The sequence below is a fragment of the Eimeria acervulina genome, genomic scaffold, assembly GCF_000499425.1.
Source record: "Eimeria acervulina Houghton genomic scaffold, Eah_scaff46, whole genome shotgun sequence".
NCBI classification, from domain to species: Eukaryota; Apicomplexa; class Conoidasida; order Eucoccidiorida; family Eimeriidae; genus Eimeria; species Eimeria acervulina.
The window spans coordinates 56,644-81,936 of record NW_013549788.1 but is presented as its reverse complement, the minus strand read 5'-3'; the positions used below and the strand labels follow the sequence as shown (position 1 = coordinate 81,936).

The 25,293-nt window shown below is 55.1% G+C and overlaps 2 protein-coding genes across 2 annotated transcripts; one reads left to right on the top strand and one right to left on the bottom strand.

The window, feature by feature from the left end:
- Window positions 1-726: 726 nt before the first annotated feature.
- EAH_00009350 (hypothetical protein) lies at window positions 727-21,288 on the top strand (the record flags this gene model as incomplete). Its single annotated transcript, XM_013395372.1, has 19 exons — window positions 727-1,440; window positions 1,567-2,199; window positions 2,870-3,172; window positions 3,481-5,796; window positions 6,397-10,756; window positions 11,034-13,346; window positions 13,689-14,593; window positions 14,837-15,451; window positions 15,724-15,963; window positions 16,186-16,357; window positions 16,546-16,653; window positions 16,883-17,059; window positions 17,266-17,591; window positions 17,895-18,146; window positions 18,302-18,548; window positions 19,058-19,230; window positions 19,485-19,763; window positions 19,938-20,539; window positions 20,718-21,288. The coding sequence occupies 19 exons, from the start codon at window positions 727-729 to the stop codon at window positions 21,286-21,288; spliced, it is 15,306 nt and encodes a 5,101-aa protein (XP_013250826.1).
- Window positions 21,289-21,770: 482 nt separating this feature from the next.
- EAH_00009340 (hypothetical protein, conserved) lies at window positions 21,771-25,045 on the bottom strand (the record flags this gene model as incomplete). The annotated part of the gene is made up of 11 exons (XM_013395371.1): window positions 21,771-21,841; window positions 22,012-22,074; window positions 22,239-22,590; window positions 22,703-22,762; window positions 22,998-23,030; window positions 23,202-23,312; window positions 23,507-23,610; window positions 23,724-23,805; window positions 24,243-24,330; window positions 24,586-24,655; window positions 25,030-25,045. The coding sequence occupies 11 exons, from the start codon at window positions 25,043-25,045 to the stop codon at window positions 21,771-21,773; spliced, it is 1,050 nt and encodes a 349-aa protein (XP_013250825.1).
- Window positions 25,046-25,293: the final 248 nt, after the last annotated feature.

Here is a 25,293-nt window from a genome sequence, read left to right as displayed (position 1 = left end):
CACGCCTTGCCTCTGGGGGCAGCAGCAGCAGCAGCAGCGATAGCAGCAGCAACGGGAGCAGCAGCTGCGGCAGCATCTGCGGCAGCATCTGCGTGGGCTTTTAAGGGCTCACATGTGTGTCTTATTTGCTGTTGAATGCTGCAGCAGGCCATTAACTCTGCCGTTCGGTGTTTCGGGCTAGCGTTGGGTTGTCTCGGGATGCTCTCTCTTTCTTTCTCTCCGTGGTGCATGCAGTTGTAGAGAAGATGCAACTCTCATGCTCAGTTGTATTTGCAGCCTTCGGTGCCTGAAGCGTGCCTGCCTCGCGGCTGCGTCGGGTGTGTGTAGCTGCTGCTGCTGCTGCAGCAGCAGCAGCAGCGGGGAGAGATGCTGGAGTCGGTGCTTGAGCGGCTGCTAAGTCGCTACCTCGCGCAGTATGTGAGGGGCATCAGCCGCGATAAGTTGTCTGTAGCTGTATGGAGTGGCAATGTAGAGCTAGAAGACCTTCAGGTGAAGCCGGAGGTCTCTGATATCCTCGGCATTCCTTTTCAGGTGGTGTGGGGCCGCGTACAGAAAATTAAATTAACAATACCATGGTCAAGGCTGGGAACGGCTCCTGTCTGTTTAGAAGTCGCAGGCCTACATGTGCTGCTGCACCCCAAACCTATACCTGAACAAAGCGATGAACAACTCATCCAACAACTCAGGCTAGCAAAGAGCAGACAAGTGGAGGCTTGCGAGTTGCAGATGCACGATGCCAGGCTCCGGCTTGCAGAACAGAGTCAGCAACATGCTGCTGCAGGCAGCAGCAGCAGCAGCACAAGCAAGGAGGGAGACGGAGGCTTCTTCTTCCGCTTTGTTAACAAAATACTCAGCAACCTCTTAGTTGATATCAGAGATGTGCATATTGCCCTCGTCGACCCCAATAGGGGATTCTCTGTAGGAGTGCTGCTGGCTCAGGCGTCCATACACAACACCGATGCAGCGTGGAGGCGCAACGAGCCGCAGCAGCAGCAGCAACAGCAGCAGCAACAGCAAAAACGACAGGCTTTCTACAAGGCGTGCGAGCTCAGCGGCCTCGCCATCTACTGCGCACTTGACGGCGCCAACTCCCAACAACAGAAGCAGCAACAACGCATGCGGCCGCATCAGCAGCAGCACCAGCAGGTAGTGCTGCAGCAGCAACAGGCATTCCCTACAGCACTGCCGCTGCCAGCCGTCCCTCCGCCGCCTCCATCTGAACCGCCGCCCCCTCCGTCCTCTCCGCCTCCCGCCGGCTCCCCAGCAGCAACAGCAGCAGCAGAAGCAGCAGCATCAGCAGCAGCGGAAGGGCAGCAGTTGACAAAGGCTGGCTCAGCGGGTTGCGACAGGGCCCCCCAGGATGGGGGCCCCCCACCAGTTGCAGGACAGGGTATAGAGGAGGGAGGGGAGGGCCAGGAGCGACGGCCTTCTATGTCTAAGGTACGTTATTTAACTCTGTTTGTTGTGCGTCATCTGCTGCTTATGCTCGTGCACGGTGCGGCTAAATTGCTGCGGTGCTGAGTGGGGCCAAGTTCTGCCGTTTGCATGCGCTGCGTGCATGCGCAGGCTCCTTATCTGCCCGTGGGGCCTGCGGTTTCTTTGGAATCCCCTGGGGGCCTTGAAGGAGGCGGCTTCCTTTGCCATAAAGGGGAAACAGGAAGCCCCTTCTCCGCAACAGGATCTGCAGCAGCAACAACAGCAGCAGCAGCAGGAGCCGGCCTGGGAGGATCTGTGAGGGCCCCGGCGACAGGGAGCGGAGGGTCTTCTGCTGGTGTTTCATTTGCGTGGCCTCGGCCTGAGGGCAGCGGGGGAGTTGGGGGCCGCAGTCAGTATGTGTTGAAGCCGCTGCATGTTCGTTTGACTGTATCGCATGCAGCAGAGCAGCAGGAGCTGGAGGCGCGGCTGGAGGTGCTGCGGGAGAGCCAAGGCATAGAAATCAGCAGGTCCCACCTTGAGGCCCTCTTAGCCATATCGAATGAAGCAGCACAACGAAGACAACGCTGCGAGCAGCTGCTGCTGCGCCAGGCCCACACCGTTATGCTAGGCACTGAAGGACTTGAAGGCAAAACGCAAAGAGAATTCATTGGCCTTTACAGCAGACAACTTCAAGCAGAAGCAGGAGTACGAGGTGTCGCTCCACTCACTCAAAAGGAACAGCAGAGACTCCTTACTCTCCATGACGTTGTCGGCGTCAGACACGTGAGCTAGATATCAGTGTTTAGGATTTAGGGTTTAGGGTTTAGGCTGTGGGGGTTTAGGGTTTATTGTTATATATATGAACACACTTGCGGTGAGGGGTTGTGGCTGCTTTTGCCAGCTGATGAGAGCGGAAGCTCCTCTTTTCATGGGTTTAGGGTTTAGGGTTTAGGGTTTAGGGCTTAAGCTTTAGGGTTTTAGGTACTGTTTTTGTTGAGATGCCATTTGCCTTTCTGGTCCGTCCACTGCGGCTGTCCCTGCTGCATCTCTTCTCCCCTCGTTGTTTCCTTCCCTGCTCTTGCCTTGTCTACTGTAACTCGGGTCTCTGTCTTCAGACATCAGCAGTGTTTGGCACTGGCAATTTGGGGTGTATTGAGTATCTTTGTCTATCCCTGTTGTTTCCGGTGATATGTATATTTTGCTGCGTCTCTTTTTCGTTCTGTGTTGCCTGATCTGTGCGCTTCGCCTTGCTTCCGCTTAAAGGCATCTTCTCTTCGTGTTGGGGAGAAAACCCCGAGATGATGCACACTCGTATGAATAGAAACAAAACGCTCGTGATGTGGGGCTCACAGTAATGCATGCATGCGTAATTCTACGCATGCTCGCATGCATGCATGCATGCATGCGAGCTTGGTGCATGCGTGCCGGATTGCATGCTGCTGTGGGCGTGCAGCTGGCCAAGTGGCGTAACATTTGCACAGAAGCGACCAACCGCGTCCTTCAGCAGACACAACTGCTGCAGCAGCAACAGCAGCAGCTGCTGCTGCAGCAACAGCGCCAGCTTCCCCGTCAGCAGCAGCAGAGTTGGTGGCAGTGGGTGACCGGGCGCCAGGCCGCGGGTCAGCAGCAGCAGCAGCAACAGCAGCAGCAGCAGACGCTGGCGCCAGGAGAGGGGGCTCAACAAGGTGCAGGGGGAGACACAGATGCCCCGCTGCTGACAAGCGAAGACATACAACTCATCGTAGACGCTGTGCAGGTATCTCTTTGGCTTTTTATTCTCTCCTATCAGTTGCCGATGCCCTCCTGCATGCGCGGCAGCCCCACGTTTTAGTTGCTGCTGTATACTGTTGCTAGCTGAGAAGGCCCATTGTTGTTGCTGCTGTACAGACAGTGGAAGGCCTGTCTGCCCGGTTGTACTGCGGCGTTTGCTGCCTTCGCTTCACTCCAGCCCAAAGAAACGTTAAACCGTGATCAGTAGACCGTGAACCCTAAACCCTGAAGCGTACGCTGCTGCACTTGCCTTGTTTTGTCTTGTGGTTTTGCTGTTTGTGGCTTTCCCTTCAGTCGGACGAGTTGATGCAGAGCGTGTCGCTGCCTACGCGATATGTGCTGACGTTTGAATTAGAGCGATTTAGCATTTGTTTGAAGAACGATCACGAGACACCTGAGGAGGAGGCAGAAGAGGAGACAGCGGAAGTGCTGAAAGAGGCAAGGGCCATCAAGGCCATCGGATACTCCCCCAAAGAGGCCTCCAAGTGTTTTCCCCCCGAATTCCCGCAGCCCCCGCCCCCTCCAAACCTCCTGGCAGCAGCAGTAGCAGCAAGCAACGCGGGAGCAACAGCTGCTGCTGTTGCAGGAGGGGGTGGCGCCGGCTGTCTGCGCAGCGACACTGCCGCGGAGAAGGCGTTTCTGTCTGTAGAGCTCTTCAACTTGGGTGCGGCTTTAGATCTGCTGAATAGACAAGACGCAGCTGGCCGGGACAGCAGCGAGTGGTCTTTCTGTATTTCTCTGTCTAACGTTGCTGTGAGGCAGCAGTCGCACCTGCTCATGCACTTTCGCAGAGATAACGAAGCAGCGCCGGCTGCACCCTTAACTCCTGCTGCTGCTGCTGTCGTAGCAGCAGGAGATTCACCTAGGAACTCATCCCACCGCCGTCGGCTGATGATGCTGGGCAGCGCAGCGTCGGGCGAGAGCGACAGCTCTCTAACCAGCAGCAGCAGCAGCAGCGGAAGCAGCAGCGGAAGCAGCAGCAGCAGCAGCAGCAGCCGTAGCAACAGCGGCATTTGGGGAAGTAGTAGCGGCAGCAGCAGCACCTGGAACTATAGCCGGAGCAGCACCGTAACAGCAGCTTCCCCTCCTTCAGGAGTTGCTGCTTCTTGCCTGACAGCTGCGCGGCTGGAGCTGCGACACGATTTGACACCTACGGGGAATATCTTGGGGGTGTACATTCGGCTGGCCCCGCTGGTAGCAGCAATAAAGCCGGAGTTGGTGAGGACTCTGTGCGACTTTTTCGTCTTTGAAACGCCGGCAGACGTGAGGCGCCTGGAGGAGGAGGAGGAACGACGCGCTGCAGGTGCTGCAGCTGCTGCTGCTTCTGCTGCTGATGGATCTAGCTGGGTAGCGGGTGCTGACGGCGAGCAGCAAGGGCTGCGCGACATCAGCAGCAACAGCAACAGCAGCAAAGTGGCTACTGAAGTGGACGAGATGCGTAAGAGCGAGTTTGTGGAGGGCCTGCGGGAGACGGGTGAGACGGTGTACGAAGCAGCAGTGCAGCATCTGCCTGATCTGGTGCAATTAGATTTGTTGGTAGCCGCTCCGATATTGAATTTAGATGGAAAAGGAGCAGGGAGCGTCGCGCTGCACTTGGGAACGCTTTCTTTGCGGTCAGACGGCCCCTGCCCCTATGATGCGCTCAGAGGGGTCTTGGAGTTCAACGAGACGCGGCTTATCTGCGCCCCGACAGGCCACCAGGAGGTGTCTATCTTGCGGCCCATACCCATTCGTATGCATGTAGAAGTTCTTAAGATGAAAGATATCCGCCTCAATATTCTCTTCGAAGAAATCTTCCTTGAACTCACACCCGAAGCCATTGGGCTCCTCATTGCTGTACCTGCTTCCATGGCCAAGTCGCTGTTGCAAGCGCGACCCCAACAAACAGCTACACAGAACAGCAGGCTACTACAACCACAAACAGCAGCAACGGCAGCAGCAGCAGGGGCAGCAGCAGAACACCCAGGAAAAACATCAGCAACGGCGCCTCTGATGCAGCACCAACCCGCACTCGAGGACGCCGGGGGCCGAGGGGAAGCAGCAGGGTCGGCAGCTGCAGCACTGTCACCGCCTCAAGTCACAGGACCTTCAGCAGCAGCACCACCAGTAACAACAGTAGAAGCAGCAGACGCAACCCATGCAGCAACAGAGCCTCCTGCAGGCCCACCGTCTCTTCTAGATGCAGCACTGACTGGGGCTGGTGAGGAGACAGACGTTCTCTGCAGCGGCGATGACGCGGTTCCGAGCGACACAGCCGCGGACGCTGCAAACCCTAGCAGCAGCAGCAGCGCTGATACGGAGCCAAGGTCTCAGCTGGTATTTGCGTCAACGTGGCGTTTTGGCCGTTGCGGGTTTTTGATAAGAGGACTTTCGGAGAGGGATAATGCCGCTGCAGCACCAAAAGCGGCGGCAGCAGCAGCAGGAGAGACGGGGCCTCCTGTGCTGCAGGCGGAGTTGACCGATCTACAGATGCAGCTGACAGCAGACTTTGCCTCCGGCAGATGTGGGGCCGTTGCTGAACTTCATCAAGTCCTCGTCTCAGACCCCTCCACCGATTCCCCTCTCTTCTTGTCGTTGCAAAACAATGCCAGCAATAACCTTGCAGACAGCGTGAGTAGAGTCGGGGAGAGGGCTCCGCTGTTGTTGCTGCTCTTGCGGCAGCTCGTGGTCCTGCCTGCTTTTGCTGCTGCTCTTGCCGCGGCTGTTGTTGCTTTTGCTGCTGCTGCTGTTGGTTTTGCTGCTGCTGCTGCTTTCACACGCGCACATTGTCTCCTGCACCTCCGGGGGCGGGTTGTTGGGGAGAATGCATACAGGGGTATGGTTGTGCGTCTCTAGCGTTTTTGTGCGCCTTTGATTCTGTCTGCTTAGTGTGTGCGTGCGTGTGTGTTGTGTCTGTATCTTTTATGCATGCTTGCGCGTTTTGTGCCTCTTCATTGCATATGTGTGCAGTTTCTGTCTCTTCCCTGCATGCATATATCTGTTTAGTTCCTGTCTCCGTAGAGTGCGCGTGCTTGTTTTGTGTGTGTGTGTGTGTGTGTGTGTGTGTGTGTGAGGTCTGTGAGTGCTTGCCTTTATGCCTTCCTGGTGCTTTCTCTTCCTCTCCCTCCATCTCCCAGTGCCGCTGCTTGGGCCTGCATTATTAACTCTGCTGTGATCGGGCGAGGGTTATGCTTTCAGCTTGTTTAGGGGTGGGCCGGTGGTGTGTTGCAGTGGTTCTTCTTTGCTTCTGTTGATGCTGATGCTGCTGCCTTTCAGGCGGAGCTGGCAACCAGCCGCAGCAGCATCGGCTTGGGGCGCAGCGGCAGTCTGCCGCTGCGCAGCGTCGTTTCTTTGGGTGGTGCAGCAGAAGAGGAGGAGTTCCATGATGCTGTAGAAGACATGGAAAAAAGCTTAAGAGTAGAGTTAGAGGTGCTGCTAGGCACGAGCAGCACAATAACCGCAACACGGAGTGCGGCGTCAGCAGCTGCCACCACTCCTGATTCCCCGACAGCAGCAGCTGCTGCAGCTGCCGTTGCAAATGCAACAGCAGCGGATGCTGCTGCTGCTTCTGCTGCTGCTGCTGGTGCTTCTCCGAAGGCAACACTTGCAGTGACCTCGTTGCCAGTGGAGCTGCACTGGCGGCAGCAGAGTCTACGTCGCATCCTGCAGACTTTGGAGCTGTACAGAGATACCATTCGCGGCCGGGTGCAGCAGCATCTAGACGAACTTTCGGAGGCTTCAGCTGCTGCTGTGGGGCCCCGGGGCCTCCTGTCAAAGGAGACAGTTGCTGCAGTGCACGACACTCTGCAGACAGTACAGCAGACGCTGTCCTTCGGGGCGGACGGGGAAGGCGTACAGGGAGGCGCAGCAGACACCCAACGTACCAGCAGCAGCAGTAGCAGCAAAAGCCGCGCAAGCAGCAGCAATGCACAACTGCTGCGCACAGCCTCCTCAGGGCGAGACTGGCTTCGAACGGGACTTTACTTAGGGGGCGTTCTCCCCCCTCTGGCGATCCACCGGTGCTGCGATGCAACATGGAAAGCCGCGCAGGACGGAGCTGCTGCTGCTGCTACAGGAGGTGAAACAGCTGAAGGAGCAGGCGCAGCAGGCACACCCGGAGGAACGGAGCACCAGCAGCACCAGAAGGGCTTGCAGCATGCGCTGCACCAGCAGATGCCGCATGTGGGTTTGGAGCTAACTCTGACGTTTCGGGAGTTTGCGATCGCGTTCTGGGAGACGAATGATTCCGTCTTGGCTCGGATGGCTTTAAAGGAGTTGAGGGCCTTCAGCCGCTTCTACTCCAATGGCGACACGGAAACAACTTTTGCAATTGGAGACGGAGGCGTCGTCTTTAGAGACAGATGCGTCTTAGCCCCACGTGCTGCCTACAGACCCCCAGCGCAGCACCAGCCGCGAAGAGCCCCGCACGCTGCAGCACAAACTGCAGCAAGGCCTGGGGCAACTGCTGCATCCTCCTCACCCAGAGCGTGTGATACTGCAGCAGCACCTGCTGCAGTACCTGCAGCAGCTGTAAGCGTTGCGGAGGCTGGAGGTGCTCCAGAAGGAGCAGGATCAGCAGGAGCTGAGGAGGGGAAGGACGCTCCCTCTGGGTCTTTGTTTACCGCTCGTGTACGTCAGTATGGGGGCCCCGATCCGATATCGGGGGCCCCTCTACCATATTCGATTTGTCTTGAAGGCCAGATGGAACAAATATGCTTTGTGTACCGGCAGCAGGATGTCTCGCGGACTTTGAATTATTTGCGTGACGGCATTTTCGATGTTTTTATTTCCAAGTCGTACAGAGCAGTGAGGGAGGCTGCCACGGCCTCTTACTGTCTCTTTGCCTTAGATATTCAGTCCCCTCTGTTCATTCTAGCAGAGGATAAGGAAGCCATTCCAGGGTACGTGCCTCCCCCAGGGTACAGAGTGCCCAAGAAGAGGCTGGGGCGCACGCAGAAGCAGTCGGCTGCTGCTCCTGTTGATGCTGGTCCTGCTGCTGGTCCTGCGGCACCTACAGGTCGCACTGCAGCAGTTGCAGCAACAGATCCTTCACAGATGGAGGTGGAGGTGAGTCATTTGGGGCGGTTCATCGTCTTTGATCTCGGAAATCTCAAAGTGCACAACGCGTACGTTCCGGCGGTATCCAGCCATCACCCTCACCACGTACCGCAGCAGCAGGAGCAGCAGCAGCAGCAGAATGAGTTTCTCGCTGCAGGTCTCCTGCGTCCTCCGTCGTTTGGTGATCATGCATTTGTCTCGATGCTAAGCGAAGGAGACCGCGTGCAAGCAGCAGGGAGCAGCGGAGAGTGGGGATCTGAAGGGGCCCAGGGTGAGGTGGTCTGCTCGGACTTAAGATTAGAGATGCGGGGTATGCAGATCAGCGCGAGCGACAACACGCAGGAGGCAGCAGCAGGAGGCTGTCTCCTTGAGAATGTAGAGGCGCGCTTGCTGCTCCGCAGCGCACCTAATTCGTTGTCTATAGAAGCAGAGACAACCGCGTGGCTGCTGCATCTCTCGCGGCAGCAGCTGACTCTGGTCTTAGACGTCATCAACGAGAACATCGGGGGACAAGGCTACAGGCCTGCAGCAGAAGTGCTGCCCGTCCCGGCCTCCCCCGGGGCAACACCAGCACCAGCAGCAGCAGGAGACAGCAGCACGAGCGGTTCTGTGGGGGGCTGTGTTGACGAAGCAGCTTTGCGCCGAGAGCTGGAGACCCCTCCTCTAGCTGTCGAATGTCATATTGTAATACCTCAACTGACACTTGAGGCGTCGTTCGGTTCGGAGGCCCCTCTTGCTCTGCTGTCTCTCCACCGCATTACAGCAAAAGTAGCCGCCTCGGTCTCGCGGCTGCTGTCTTGCTACCGCTTTTTGCTGTGTGCAGAAGAATTCAGCATCGATGATCTCCGTACCAACAGCGCCAACTACTTCAAACGCGTCGCTCACTGTACAGCACCCGGGGCAGCAGAGAGCTGCTGCAGCGGAGACACTTACTACGGAGACAGCACCTGCTGCAGTAGGGACAGCAGCTGGTGCGGGGACGCTGGAGACAGCCAAGGCAACGAAGAGAGCGACGGTTCAGAAGCTGTCGATACACTCCAGAGCCGCAGCAACAGGGCGCCTGCGGTGCAATTTGAGTTCGGGTCATCACTAAGAGAGTCTTATATGGAATTCCAGTTTTCGGGTGTCACCATTTATCTCCTCCTTGTTGCATTCATGGACATCCTCAGCTACTTCACCTCCTCCTGGGCGTTCAGTTCCATGCGTTCCTACCCCAAACCTCTGCCAACTCTGCTGAAAAACGCAGAACACCAGCAGCAACACCAGCAGCAGCAGCGGCAGCAACAGGCTGAGGGAGAGAAGAGGTCTAGGGAGGCGTCCGGTGGAGCCAAGGCTACCGACAACGGGCGGGGTGATGCGATCTCTTTGTTGCTGTCTGGGGAGGCGCTCAGAGAGCGGCCTTTTCGGGTGTCTGTGAACATCCAGAGGGGCTGCTTCGTGGTGTACAGTGCGCTGCAGTCTGCTGCTGCCCCTATCATTGTTTGGTCTAGCGACTTCCTCGTTGATCTAAGCATGAAGGGCGACGAGATTGCATTTGAACGCGTTGAGGTCCTCGGCAGCAAAATATGCCGCTTCAATGCTGCACCGTTGCATGCAGCGCCTCTCAGGTCGCGGTCTCGCGCAGCGCAAGACAGTCCCAGTACCGGTGCATGCAGCATGGAGAAGCCTCCTGGGCCTACTGTTTCATTTGATGCTGCAACAGAAGAACACAGACCCGACAAACACGGATCTGCCGATGCGAGAACTGTCCGCTGGGGAAGCACGGACAGCAGCAGTAGCAGCAGTAACAGGTATGGCTGCAGCTTCGAGTCCACGGGCTTGCCTAGCTGCGTGCGGCAGCAGTCGGCAGGAACAGCTGCAGAGGCCAACTGGAAACAACAGGAGCGGCCCAGGCAGCAGCAAATGATGCGCGACTGGACGCAGCTGCAGCAGCTGCAGCAGCTGCAACAGCTGGTCTCGGGTGGAGGCCCTGCTCCCGATCGCTTAGCCCCCAGCACGGATCCTTCCAGCGCCGTGCTGCTATGTGAACAGTTTCATCTCGAGGGAAGAGGCGTCTACCGCTCGACGACTGTGGCGCCTGATGACGCAAGCGAGCCGAAACAGCCGCAGCAGCAGCAGCAGGGGCACCAAGATGCTACTTCTGCCACGCCGCGCAGAAGCCATGGTAGGGTGCCAGCAGCTGTTCATCGAATGCAGCAAGCCTTCTCTGCCGCTGCTGCAAAGCTACCTCCAAGCTCCATCTCTGCCCCAGGAGGGAGACGCGCCCCTCCTCTATCCAGCGGGCCGACTGCTGCAGCTCGTAGGCAGCAGCAGCAGCAGCAGCACACGGACGTGGGGACTGATGGCGCACTTTCATCTGTACAGCAGCAGCGCCGGGAGCAGCAGCAAGGTGGGAAGCATCGGTCAGATCAGGAGGGCGTGCAGCAGCAGAAGCAGAGCACAGTAGCAGGCGAACGGGAAGAGGTGGGGGCAAAGGCCCAGAATCGCGTGTTGACCTTCATCGACCTGTCTTTTGATATTCCGCGTACGCTAGGTGCCCTTATGCTGGCGTTGTAGTTGCTGCTGGTCCTGGTAGTGGTGTTGCTGCTGCTGTTATTGCCGCTTCTGCTGCCGTTGTTGCTGCCGATTCTGCAGCTGGCGTTGGGGTCTGTGGCCGCTGCTGTAGTATGCGCTGTTGCTGCGGTTTCTCGTTGCTCTGGTGTCCCTGCAATAACTGGTGCTGCTGCTTCCGCGTCGATTGTGCCTGCTTCTTGTGTTATTCGGCTGGGGATTATGTCCGGGTAGGGTGTTGGTTGATCTTCTGATTGCAGTTTTCTTCCTGCGGGTCTCGAGCAGAGACATGGCGCTCCTGCTGGCTGCTGCCCAGGGCCTGCACTCGGATGGCCCCAGCGTCTGTCCTCCGCAGCAGCCTCCTCCTATCCGCTTCCCTGAGACGTGTGCACAGCAGCAGCAGCAGCAGCAGCAGCAGCAGCAGCAGCAGGAGCCGCAGGAGGATGGGGAGAAGCGTGTTTTACCGCAGCTTCCTCCTGTTGTGGAGCGTACAGCTAAGATAACTTTGTGTCTGGAGGGGGCTCAGTTGCTGTTGCTCGACGACTTGCGTTCTTCTGTGCTGCCTGTGCTGCAGCTGCGTCTGGCAGCGGGTGGTTTGATTTTCGATATTACCGCATCACAGCTCCAGGTGGCTCTGCGTGATTTCTCGTGCGGCCTCGATTACTTGAATGCGAAAGCGGGGTGTTGGGAGCCGTTCATAGAGAAGCTGGACGTGACTGCGGTGTATCGCCGCGACTATGCTGAGGAGAAGCAGCAGCTGCTGCAGCGCCAGCAGGCGCAGGTGGGAGCCTTAGAGCTGCCCCCGGGGGAAGACCCCTGGGGCTCCTTTAAAGCTGCTAGGACGCTGATGCTTCACAGCCAGTCGCCTTTTTGGCTGAACTGCACCCCACAGCTGTGTGAGCTCTTCGCGTGGTTCTTGCCTTACCTCCTGGCACACCTCACAGAAGGGGGTATCCCCAGTATGGAAGCGAAAAACAGCAGCGCATGCAAAGAGGGGCTCAGCAAAAAGTGTCCCAGCCCCTCCGCCGCCTCTCACAGCCCTTCTGGTGCAGTTCCTGGGCTTAGCCCATCGACGTTGCAGCTACTGGAGGGAGACTCACCACAGGACGACGATACCCCAGAACTGCAACAGGAACTTGGTGCTCGGTTCGCACGCAGCTGCAGCGAGGGACAGGGGGCAGCAGCAGCAGCAATGGCCGCAACAGCTGCGGCTGTCGCCTCCAAGAGCAGGGAGGCGGAGGCCGCATTCCGCTACTTGAACTTGACGGGGGAATGCTTGTATGCCTTCACCATGCACAAGCTTGGCGGGGGAGGAAGCCGGGGCAGCAGCAGCAAGGAACAACCGTCCAGCAGCAGCAGCAACAAGAACAGCAGCAGCGGCAGCAGCAGTGTGGTGCGGAGTGGAGCGGGTTGTAGCAGGGGAGAAGGCAGCACTGTACAAACTGTTGACAGCTTGCTTTTGCTGGTGCCGGGATCGTCGACCCCACTGCCGTTGGATGGCCTACTGCAGAGCCGCACTGCGGAGGCATCGCGGCGTTCTCGCAGCCGCCACCGTTTTTATATTACGAACTGCCCCCCAGTAGAGTCTGTATTGCAACTGAGAGAGATGTTTCCCTCTGCCTCTATCCCTGCTATCTGCCGCAGCATCATGTCCACACAAGACGTGCAACATACTCTCAGGTTCCTCACCACCAACGAAGAAATGCGAAGAAAAATCAAGTTGCGAAACCTCGCCTCCGTTGCCCTAGGGCAGCAGCATCAGGCCTCCCGAACTCCTTCTCCGTCTCCTTCCTGTGTGAAGCACGCTGCAGCAATGCTTGCCGGACCAGGCGAAACCCAGCAGGAACAGCAAGAGCAGCGGCAAGACAAAGGGCCGGAGGAGTCACAAAGTCCGAAGGCAACAGCGGGAACGGGAACAGCAGCAGCAGCAGCGGCAGCAACAGCAACGGCAACGTCGCCCTGTCGGTTGTCCGAGGGCGACATTGACCCATCGCCTCCAGCCATAGGCCCCTTTCCTAGGGGCGCGAAGGCTGTGGCTGTTGACAGCATGCGCAACTGCTGCGTCGCGTTGCTGCCTCCCGTCAGGCATGCAGCGAACAGTCGCACCGGCAGCACGGCAGCAGCAGCAGCAGCAGCAGCCCTTCGCGGCCCAGCCAACCGAGCCGCCAGTACTGCAGAGAGGTTCCTGAGCGGCAGCAGCACCACCAGTAGTGGAAGCAGCAGCAGCAATAATAAATTTGCTGCCAGGCAGCTACAGCGGCTGCGCAGTTCATTGACGTTGAAGGACAGGAGGCCTTCGGGTATCCCTTTGGCCCCCCCCTTTAGTGATGCCTCCAGCATTTCCTCAGCGACATCCACCACCACAGGGGCCGTGGAGGAACAGGAACTCCGAATGCAGCAACAACAACAACAGCAGCAGCAGCAGGAGAGGAGCAAACAGCCGACGTCAGCGCCGCAGGGAACAGGAAAACGCGTATCAGGCCTCCAGATTCAACCAGGCGACGGTGCACCCGAGAGAAGCTGTCCGTCGCCTGGGAAAGCAGAGTTCCTCAGCATGCCACGGCCAGTTTCGGGTGTGTGCTGCTGCTGCTGTTGATGCTGTGACGGCTACAGCTTCTGCTGCTGCTGTGTTTGCATGCTTTACTGTTTCCTTCCGTGACCAACTGCTGCAGACGTAGCAACTCACGAAACTGCTGCCTCCTGCTCGTAGATGGAGCCTGGACCTCCCTTTGGCCGATGACTTGTGTGCTGCGGTGTACGCGCTGCACCTCATTAGAGATGCACGTGCAGAACGTTGGCTGCGTAGTGCGTGCAACACTTTTGCTGCCGTATGCGTGCTGCTTCTTTGGAAAGGTGTACGTGCAGCATCTTTGCTGCTATAGCTGCGTCTCTGCTGTCCTGTGCCTGGTTCGCAGGTCCGTCTGTCTTTGTGGATGTGGAGGCGCAGAAGACGAAAGGAAGTGGGCCCGAGGCCCCGCAGCCGCTACGCAGCGGGGAGCCTTCAACAGTGAGCAGCAGTTTTTCGGCGCCTCTCCCCCTGGCCCACGTGGACAGCAGCAGCGAAGCGATTTGCCAGGTGTTGAGTCCTCATCCGTCTTACAAATTGCTGCTGTTGTCGACGACCGTCTTGGTGCACAACAGCAGCGGCATGCCCCTAGAAATCTGCTTTCTAGATGCAGACCTGAACCCGCTGCTGCTGCCAGCAGCACACGGGGCCTACGCCCCGCTGGAGGCCATCGGCGAAGCCCCACCCCCCGCATGCAAGAGAGGACAGCTTTCTGTGGAGGAGCCGTCGTCTCTACACCCCGACTTGTCGAGGGTGCCCGAGTGGATGCTGGACAGGGAGGAGCGCTGGAAAGCAGTGCAGCGACGCGAGACGCTGCAGCAGAAGGAGCAGCTGAAATTGCTGCTGCAGGCCTCCTCCGCTACCAGGTCGCCTGCTCTAAAACGCGCAGCATCAGCGCCCCTCAGGAGAGCGCAGACTGACTCCGGCCGCTTGGCAGCGTACTTCACGGCGTCTTCTTCCCTTCAGGCCCGTTCTCTGCAGCAGCAAGAATCAGCACAAGAGGGCCTACTCGCCTCTCAAGCACAAACAACAGAGAAGATCGAGAGACTCACCTACACATTCCTTCTTCCTAATCAACACGTCCTCTCCGTGCCCCAAAGAGCCATTCTAGGCACCGGCTGGTGCAACGTCTGCTTCCGACCTGCGGCCTTCGCTGAAGAAACCACTGCAGCAACTGCAGTAACCGCGGCAGCATCTTCAGCAGCAGCGAACCCAGGCCTAGCTTCACCCACGCGCTCAGACTCAGATATCGAGGTTAGCTGTTTGCCAACGTTATGATGCTGTTTATTATTGTTTTTTGTTGCTTTTTGTTAGTGTTCCCTTCCTTGGGTTTATCTTAACTGGCGTGTGCCTCCCCTCAGTCCCCTGCCAGGAGCAAGTAGCAATCAACATCAGACGAAAATGGAATGTCCGTTGCTTGCAGCGTAGAAGAAGAACTGCAACGGAGACTTCGTCCGTTTTGTGCCTGTGCTGCTGCTGCTGGGGCGCTGTGAACAGGCCGAGGTGATCCCCGCACCGCCGGATATGAGCTGCGTTGCGGGTTGGTGCGACATGATAGACACGAGACACCGCATGGAAGGCCTGCGCTGCAGACAGAGCTCATACCTCCCCCCAGATTGCCGCCCAGGGGCAGCCGTCGCAGCCGCGCAGGAGAAGACTGCAGGTTTTCCCACTGCGGCAGCGGCTGCTGGTGGCGCTGCTGCTGCAGTGAAGACAGTGCGGAATTTGTATTTTTTGGTGCACATTGAAGGGAGGAAGGGGGCGTTGCCTGCTGAGAAGGAGTTAAAAAGAGTGACGATATTCCCTTCTCTGACTCTGGTGAATGCGACGACAACAGAGCTGGACGTTCACATTGCCCCCTCATCCGCTTCCTCGAAATCCGGAAGAAGGCAACTCTCTGTGGCGCCTGCTGGCAGCAAGACAGCCGAAGCTGCGCTGCAGGAGCTGCATGCGCTGCAGCAACGGCCCGTTCTTAGCGCTACACTGAGGAGACGCTCCACCTTCTTAGTCTATGAGGTGCCGCCCAACAGACCCTTGAGGTTTCGAATGCGATTTGCTATGCTGGAAGGAGCAGAATGGTCCTCCGTCGTGTCCGACTTGCTGAGCACACAGGTATTGCACAAGCCTGCCGCTGCAGAGGTGCAGCAGACCTGTAGCATAGCTGAGGTGGCTGTGCTGCAAAAGAGCTGCTGTGGAGCTGCAGCAGTGCTGCAGCACTCCCCACAGTTTTGCTGGGAGAGCTGGGCTTCTTATTTGAAAGTGCCTGCTGGGGACGAGGTTCGGAGCATGTTTCTACTCCCTACACATGCATTGCTTTGTAATGTACACATTGCAGCAGAGCTAGTAGGACTCGAACATGTGCGTGTGTGCGCGGTGAGCTGCAGGACGAGGTGGTTAGCCGGGTGCTGCTGCCATCTCGTCACCATGCCTCTGTTGAACTGGAGGTGCTGCACGACACTGCGGAGGTGATCCCCTTCTTGCCCTACATCTCGCCTCGGCAGCTGGTTGCAGTCATTGCAGCACCACGCGCCTTCATAGACCGCACAGGCTTGGGGGTTCGCCCAGTACAGGAGGGCCGCTTCTTCCCTGAGTTCGACGGTCAGAGCCTCTTGGGGGATTCCACTGTACGTCTTCTGCTATGCGTTCCATGCATTTGCTGCTGCCGCTGCTTTGTCAACTCCTCTCTTCCGCCGCATCTGCTTCTACTTGAATTTGTTTGTCTCTGAAGTTTCGGAACAGAAGATGTTGGTTTGTTTGCAGCCGTTTCAACTTTGTATCAAAAGGGCTGTTTCAGACATGATTGTGAATGCATAAGATGCAACCTCATTTGAACCTTCTCTTTGCAGACCTCCGACGTGACTCTCTTGCTGCCTAGACGAAGGGGTTTGGGGCAGCCAGTGGAGTGCCGCGTCAACGTCCCCGCCCTGGGCGGGTACAGCCACGCGACGCTGGAAACTGAAGACCGTTGTTACACTTTGCGCCTTAGGAGCGAAAAGATGGACCCTTCAGAAACCGCAGGTGGGCCCTTAAACCCACGCCTGAAACACACTAACGTGCAGGACGCCCACCGTTTCATTTCATTTCAGCACATGCGTTCAGCTGACGGCCAGGAAGCAGTTCGTCTTCCAGGGACTGCTTTTTCTTTTGAACAAGCTTTGTACAGTGTTTGCGTAGAGTACGATGCTTTGATGACTGGCGCGCTTCAGGGGCTATCTGCCGCGTGGTGTCTCTCGTGCCGGAATTCATATTGACGAATGCGTTGAAAACTCCGCTGTTCTTTCGGCAGTACGGCACCGCAGGACCTGCATTTGAAGGTGAGCCACAGCTTGCTGCAGTGGCTTCACAGTTCCTGCCGGCTTGCTTCCCCTTTTCTGTCTTTACAGCATCTCGCTGCACGCTTCTCGGTTCTGTCTGTTGCAAACAGGAGCGGTTAGGAATGGAGCTTGCTTTAGGAAATGTGATGCAGCAGGCCTGTGCGGCTAGCTGCACATGCTGACTGTTTCTTAACACCTTGTCAGTTCTCTTCTTTGTCTGCATGCGCAGTGCACCCCGGCCAAAGCTACCCAGTCTACTGGGCGAGCTCAGAGCTACCGCAGGCAATTCAGTTTCGCCCGGGAGCCGGTGACGGCTACGCGTGGTCAGGCGCTGTGGTGGCCAGTGAAGAGACGGCAGGCAAGAGTTGGATTGCCCTCTACAACGGCATGCGAGACGCAGCACCTGGTAGGCAGGCGGCTTCGGTTCTTCCGCTGGGATTGCAACCCCGAAAGATTTTATGCCTTTAGCTGTACACCCCACAGTTTGATCAAGACCATGATCTTGACACAAGCACTTATGTACATACAAAAGACGCGTCACTATCCTCCCCCTATGCGTAGATAGATGTGCTGTTTGTATGGCTTGGACGGTATGTTTTTGCTTCTTCTCAGGGGTTTTCTGCGTCGAAGTGGCTCCTGATGGCGGCGTGAAGAGTATCTGCATTCGGGGAGCTGAAGGGAACTCGGAGGGGTTTTTGGTCATTAACAAATGCCCTGTGATTCAACGTGTGATGGTCCATACATACCACACGGAGATGAGTATGCAAGGGCAAGGAGGCACTGACATGGGGGGAGGATCTTCGTCCTTCTCCCCCTCCGCCTCGACCTGGAGCAGACAGCCCATGAAACTGCCGGATTTTGACTTTCATTTCTTTGCAAACGAAGGAGAGACAGTCGCCTATGGGTGGCCCTTCCCTTTTACATACACCTCACGCCCAGTGAGTCCCTCACATGCGTCTCGAATGCGCCTCTTTGTTGCTTCTGTTTCGCCGTGGTTGCCTTTCGCTGCGTTGCAGACCAGCGGTACTCTGAGCTTGCGTTCGCGCTCGTGATTGTGATATATATATATATATATGCTTCCGATGTGCCAAGTGTTTCAGTCAGGTTTCTGTTGATTTTATTTGCTTGCCAGTATCAGCTCCCAGGTGTAGAGGGCAGTGCTTTATGGACGTGGCGGTTTGTTGGAATGCTGAGGCATTGTATAGCTGACTGACAGTTGTGTCCTATTCGCTGCTTTTCAGTGCCAAGTCCTCTTGTGGATTGACAGCAAGACTGTGGCGCCTAAGAGCCCCATTGCGCTGGATCTGGAGACACCGCAGTACAAACGCTATGAAGTGAACCTGGGCCTCCCTGACATGCCTCAAATTATCGTGAGGACGGAGAAACGAGGGGATGCGATGATCATTGAAGTCCGGCCGAAGCCAGGAACCGGCCCTGAGCGTGCCCTTGCGGTGTTGCCTTCTCCCAAGTCCCAAGGGACTGAACCTGAAATGGTAAGCACGAGCCAGGGCTTGCCTCACGCTCATGAGCAGTGGAGCACTTGCGGCGGGTGGTTCTGGGGGAAGTAAAGAGTAAAGAGAAGCAGGTTTCGTAGACGATGACGTAGATTTGATGACCTCTTCAAGGGCTGTCCTTTCTCTCTTTGCAGGCTGTAGAGAGCCCCTTGCGGAGTTTACACGTGGCAGTGACCATGGCTCAGGTGGGGGTTTCGCTGATTTATGACGCTGTGAGAGAAGAACTCTGTTTCGCGGAGATGTCTCAGCTGGCCATCGGGTTTCAAGAGAGGGGAGAAAGACAGAAATTGCTCGTTCGCATTGCCGACATCCAAATCGATAACCAAATGGAACAAGCAAGAAAACCGGTGCTTTTGGCCAATCGAGGAGGTGGTGGCCAGGGTGCTGAAGAGGTAACAACGAAAACAACATGCACCTTCACAGGAAACCGGCGCGTACTATACGTTCATCTGGTGATAAGATTGTCGTTTGAATTCTTACGCAGAGCGACAGGCTGGATTGATTAGCACGTTGCAAGCGTGCTTTTCCTGAAACTCATCTAGTTAGGCCACCTGAAAAGGAGCTGATAACCCTAGCGAAAATCTTTTTCATGAGTTTCTTTTAGAAGGAAGGAACCATGTATTTGTTTGCTTGCCGAAAATTCGCTCCGTTAGAATGTATCACCGCCATCATGAAAAGGGGGCTTGATATACAGATATGAATCCGATCGGATCCAGAGGTTCTCTTGGGGTTTTTCGTGCGTGTATTCCTGTGTTTTGTCGTAATGGTGCAGTGCAATGCTCGAGGCACCCTAATTTAGTTTTGTACTAAAAAAGATAAAACTGTTGAGATATGAGCCTACCCTAGGAACTTTTCGAGTAAGTCGGATTGTTGAGTTTGCCGTTTGTCAGTGCGATATTTGTCTGCGCAGTCGTTTTCGGCTCAAACCGCTTCGAAGCCGTTCTTGAGTCTTTTTGTCGTTCGACACCACACCACCAGCAGCGACGTCATCTTGCGCCGAGTTCAGCTCGAAGTGGACAACTTGGAAGTGGAGATCGATGCCGATGCGCTTAACGGCCTCAACGTAAATCAAACTCCTGACAACTGACAAACGCACAACTACGCATTCGCCTATTCATTATGCGTGTAAATGCCAGTGTGGATGCCCGTGGATGGTTTGGAGCTTGAGCTGCGCAGCGTAGCTGGACCGGTTGCAGCGGTTGTGTGGTGGGATATTCCACAAGCCGTCTGCGTTTGAGGTGCTTGACTTTGCACACAGTTTACTGGCAAGACCGGAGAACGGTTCTACTGCATTCTAACGGCTTTCGTTTGCTGCAGGACTTCTTGTGGGCTTGTATGACGTCTCTTGGACTGATGAGCGCTGCTTCCCGCCGCACTGTTTCAGCCGAGGAACTGCAGCTGTGGATTGAATCGCCTATTCACCAGACGTATACCCGGCCTCCCTTGCCCACGGTGTTGTCACTAGAGTCCATGCTCATCGACAAATTCGACGTTTACTGCTGGTGTTCTTTCGTCCTGGATAAAATGCACATGCTCTCCGATCTCCTGAAAGTGGGCCTACGCATCCTTATGGCGTCCGGGCGCCTGGAGCTCATGGTAAGCTGCGTACCAGCATCTTCTCGTCGTGCGGATAGTGAGACGTACGGCATCGAACTAATCTCTCGTTGCCCTTGATTCGATTTGTTACCCTGTGGGATTATTTCTCACCCGACTTCAAATGCGGTAGTGTTTTCCACTCGAGCAGATTACGTGGGGTTGTATCTTTTTCAGGGGGCGAAGTTGAATTTTCAGCGCGAGGAGTTCAGGAATCTGCGGGGAACGGCGAAGACGTTCGTGGCATCATTGCAAGAACGTTACACGTATCATTTGTTGAATTCTGTGTTCTCATCTTTGGGGCAGAGTTCACTTTTGAATTTGCCGCGTATGCCTTTTGAGTTGGGGAAGAACACAATAGGTTTGGCAGCGAACGCAGTGGACAGCGTAAGCGCCGGGTTGGGGAGTTTGCTTTCAACCTTCACTTTCGACTCAGAGTACATCAATAGGAGGCAAAGGGAGCGTGTGCGAAACACGGCAAGCATGCGAGACGGCTTTCTTTCTGCGGGCAAAAACATCGGAGAGGGCGTCTGGTCTCTGACAAACATCGTAACCAAACCCATCGAGGGGGCTCAGCGCGAAGGTGTAGGTGGATTCTTCAAAGGCATCGGCAAAGGCATAGTTGGTTCCCTAGTTAAGCCTCTTGATAAAGTCGGCCAAGCCGTATCCGACGTCACCCGAGGCATCAAAGCAGAAGTATCAAAACCGATCGGAGCCTACAAATTCAGAAACGAACGAAGGCGCAAACCTCGGATGTTGGGGGAGCTTGGGGAAATCAGGTACGAGCATTACTGCGCACTCAATCGCAGGATTCATAGGCTGCATGTGGAAAGTTTGGTGATGTGCTACACTGGGGAACAGCAATTTGATGAGAGTTAAAAAGACATGAAGCGTTTTATCACTCGGCTTCCGCTGTCGGTGGTTTATTTGTATATCTTTGAACTTGTATATTTTCAGGCCGTACGATGAGACGGAAGCGACCCTGCGCGAGTGTTTGGGTTTAGCGGTGACACGGCGTCTGCAGAAATTTATAACGGTGTTGAAAGAAGAGGCGTTGCCGCCTCGGCACTTTGTCGTGCTGTTCTACCCTAAGGATATCTTCTTTGTGGACCTGGTGGGAACCCCCCAGGCTTCCGGGGGCTCCCAAGGTGAAGACGAGTCGGAGCCACGGACAGCCAAGAACGTTAATGTACTTTGGCATGCGAGCATTCCGCTTGTTCGTGACATTCGGGCCAGCACGCACGGCGTCATCATCCGAGCAGGTCAGCCTACCGTGCAGCGGCCTAAGGACGTCTTGGCTTCTCTCAGCAGTGTTGACAGTTCCCCGAGGGCTCAACGCACGCACGCCGGCTCGCTGAGACATGTGGAGGCTAGGGGAGACCGCTGTTACCAGATCCCGTGCCCTTCCGCTGCTCTCATTTCGCAGCTGTACAAAGAGTTGCTGGAGGCAGTCCACGGGTCCACGTCTGTCGTGCAGCTCGGCACTTGGGATGCTCAGAGATATGCCGAGACAGACGACGAGTCCTAGCCGCTCGATGCATGAATGTATCCATATTGAATTTTGCTTGAACAAACCGCCGCTGCCTTGTGGCAGCAACTAACAATCCGCGTACTAGTTTATAGTTTGTGGAACACGCTCTTCTTTAGCTACCTCCTTTTTCGTCTGTTTCTGCACGCCTTTTTTTAGCTACCCAGATGATGCTGCAACAGAATTTGGAAATGCAAAGCAACAGTCCATAAGGCACCAAAATGACATCGTTCGTTCCCGCGTAATGCAAATAGAAAAGGGGTATGGGATTCACGGCATCGAACTACCCTCTGGGTGTCCGGCGAAGGTCGGCGATTGGTGCTTGCTTTCCTCTGACTAGGAGAGAGCGTACAAAGACTAGGTGCAGTGTCACATAGCAGGCGTGTTGGCATTACAGCGGAAAATAAGCAGGCGTGGCAGCCGCAGGTATTGCCGTTCGCAAAACAGCGGCCTCTTTTTCATGTGGATGTGAGCGTGAGAAGCTACTGCTGAACAGTTTCGTGTTGCTGCAGCTTGACTGGCTTGCCGCATGCTGCATACTCTCTCTTCTTTGCTGACAGCGGAAATTGTGGGTGATATGCGAATGAGGGAATGGGGCCTTTTCTGGGGAAGGCCATGAACCGAGAGGGATTTCCTGTTGAAAAGGTGTTCTGCAATCATCATGGATCCAAAAGCTGCCGTTACTGCTGCCGCTGCGTTTGTTCGGCGTTAGTGGGCTTTCACCGTGTACGGGAATGAAGCGGGCCTCCGTGCTGTGCAGCGGGACGGCTTCGGCATCTGCTTTATCTGCAGCGCAGTGTAACGCACGTAGAACTTTCAACTGAGCTTGTGAACCGAAACACCCGAAGATCGTCTTTTCACCAGGCGCTTATTTCACTATCCTCAGCAGCTTTGTTGCACTTTTGAGCGAAGCCAATTGGCATCACCTTGAGGACGCTTGTGCGGCTCACCTGGAGCGAAAGCGTGGGGGTTGGGCGGAGGCTGCAGTGACGGGAAACCACAGGCCTCTTCTGCATGCACGAGCTTCCTCTGCAGGTGGGCCTCTGTGTTGCAGTTTGGACTGTTTTCTCTTGTGTCCTGGCCACCGTTACTGCGGCGAGAAGCAGCGGCAGTTAATATATTGTCGGCTTGGGGAACGGTCTGGTTGGAATCCGCATCGACTGACGAAGGGAGTGCTTGCCTATCTTTGCTGCCACTCTTTCGACCAGCCATGACGGCCTCCTCTCGCTGTTGGAGCTGCTGTGGTTGTTGCGGTTGTTGTTGCTGTTGTTGCTGCTGCTGGCGATGGTTGTGCCGCTGTGGCTGCATCCCAAACACGCAGGCGCATGCACGTGGAGTTTAAGTCCACCAAACCTCCCAACGTAACTGATTTCTGAACAGAAGAATGCAAGTGAGCTGAACGCAGCTCGCTAACCTCTTTGAAAGGAGGAAGACTTAGGAAAGGCGCTGCCGTTTGCTTCGAGGCCAGCGACGGCTGGGTGAATACAAGCACGCATAAAATCTCTTTATCTCATTTCAACTGATGACCAAACACCCAACCTGGCGCTGTGCAGAGAGGGAAAAAACTGAAGCAACAGCGAGCCCGAGCACTGCAGTGCCCCACAATGTCTTATGCAGCAAACTGCAGCAGACTGAAGGCCTGTTATACACTCAGCAGCAGCCAAAACATTTTCAAAGGTCTGACAGACAATGAAACTCAGGTGCCTTACCCGTGGAATAAAGTCGCAAGCTTCGTTGCTTTCCTGTACATGCAAAGGAATAAACAGCAAAAAGATTCACGGGTGCCGTTCGTCATACAGACAGCCACATGCATATTATTATTTCTCTATGACATCTAAAGAAACCTTCTCAGTGTTAAGGAACTGGCAAAGAAGTGTGTTGGCCGTCTCTTTCTTGTGTTTCTTAAGGTATACCATGGCTATGCTCGGTTTCCATTCAGATATGCAGTACTCCTTAGCGATACCACAGAGGAGTTGTTGAATGTCGAACTCGAGGGGTGGAGCGAGAGAAAGCGCGTGCACAAGCTGCGTAGAGAGCGGAGAACAGAGCGTGTAAATCTCCAATGTAATATATAAATATATAATATAGTATATATAATATAATGTATGCAGCCGTCACTAGTGCATCAAAAGAAAAAAACGTTCAGCACTAAGGCCGTCTGCTTTCGTGATGGAACTGCTTCGCAGTAAGGCAAAAAGGGAGCAGAAAGCAAAGGGACCTTAAAATGGACTTCTTGTTTCGCATTCTTCACTGCACGCTCCACAAACATTTCCCCATACTTCACTGCAAACTGCCGCCGAACTGTTCCCAGCTCATCGATGCCTGCAGATACAGCAGAGGAGCAGTGAACGCACTCGGTTCAGCTGCTGTTACTTCACTCTGATTCCGCTTTTTTCTTTTGCAGAGTTCAAGTATTTCAAAATGTAGCTTCGTACTTAGCCGCGGTTCGCAGTAAAGAAGAGTGTGAATCGGGGAGACCAAGTCAGGAGGGCATGTGCGTTCCGTAGCAAGATAACTCTGCAACACAATACGCACCCAATATGCTCTCTTTGTTGTCTGCTTGAAACCCAAAGGATTTCGGGAAAAACACCAAACACCAGGCCTAAGCCTATATCTGCTAAACCCTAAGCCATCGAACGGGGTCCGCAAAGAAGAACCCCTTTCGAGCAACCTCATGGCGTTACTCCCCTCCACGAAATTGCAAGGGGCTTCGCTCGTCGGTCTGTGAGGGCAGCCGAGGCCAGGCTCTGACGAACATGTTCCAAATACTTGTATAAGGCAAGTGCTTTGCTTGTATCTTCGCGCAGTTTAGTAACTTGTACGTGCAACCAGGCACATGTTTTGCTTTGCCTCCTTATACAAGTTGGAAACTTGTGTGTGCAATTAGTCACGTGTGTTGCTTTGCGCGTTGATTTGCGTTGCCTCACAAGTCTGGAAATAAGAAGTTCACAAACCGTCACGAGGATCTCCATGGCCCTCTCCAGTCTGTATTCGCGCAAGAGGTGTTCTCCTTTCAACCTTGCGCCCTCTTCTCTCCCTTCCCTGTCAGCGCAAGGCAGCACAAGGGAAATCCATGAAGTGTACACCGCTATTATGAATGTACACAGGAGAAAAGGGGCCAAACGCTACTCAGGGGGGATCAACAAGCTGCATAAGAACCCCCTTCCCGACCTCGTCCCGCTCCTTCCCAATCAAACATAATTCTTAAGAAACCTATATTCTGTACGAAGACATAAATATTTCGTACATGCGTATACATGTAAATGTGGTTGTATTGTACACAAGATATGTGCGTACCGAAGGAAACCGGCGATTTCTTTGCGTTGAAGTCGAATAGAATTTTGCAGTCTGTTGGTGCACATGCGCGCTGCGAAGAACAGCAGAACATCAGAGAAGTCGCTTAAAAGAGCATAACGCCACGGAGTAGCACAGCAAGGGTTGCTGTTTCAAAGAACTTTCTGCTCCTCCTAAGAGCATCTCATTGTGAGATGAAGGGCGCAGAATGCTGCCTAAGAGGAACTACATCTGCGCTGGTTATTGAGTAACTGTCTCTACTAATTTTAGTGAGGAATTATCCCTGCCCTAAGTAGTAGTACTTTTCTCCGTACGGAATAATGCGAATTATCTCTGTAGTAGCTGAAAAAGAAGTATTTGCATAAATCAATAAGGAACTATCTGCATGAAGTACTGGGGAAATATTTCTGTACAAGTTGGTGAGGAAGTATCTGGAATAATGGTTACCTCTGCTGATCGCCATTTTCAGGCTTGCCTTGCACACTGCGCCGTCGAACCTCTCAAACGGCCACCGCATCTTCATCTTGTTCAACGATAAGACGAAAAAGAAGTTTCCGTAGTTTTGCAGTCAACAACACGACTGTTGTATGCGTGGGAGAGTGAGGCAGTGAATAACAAAGTTAAACAGTGCTGGACTGTGCTCTACTACGCATACGTGTTCAATGAAACCCCTGCTGGAAGAATGTACTTAAACTGTTCTAAAGAAAGTTT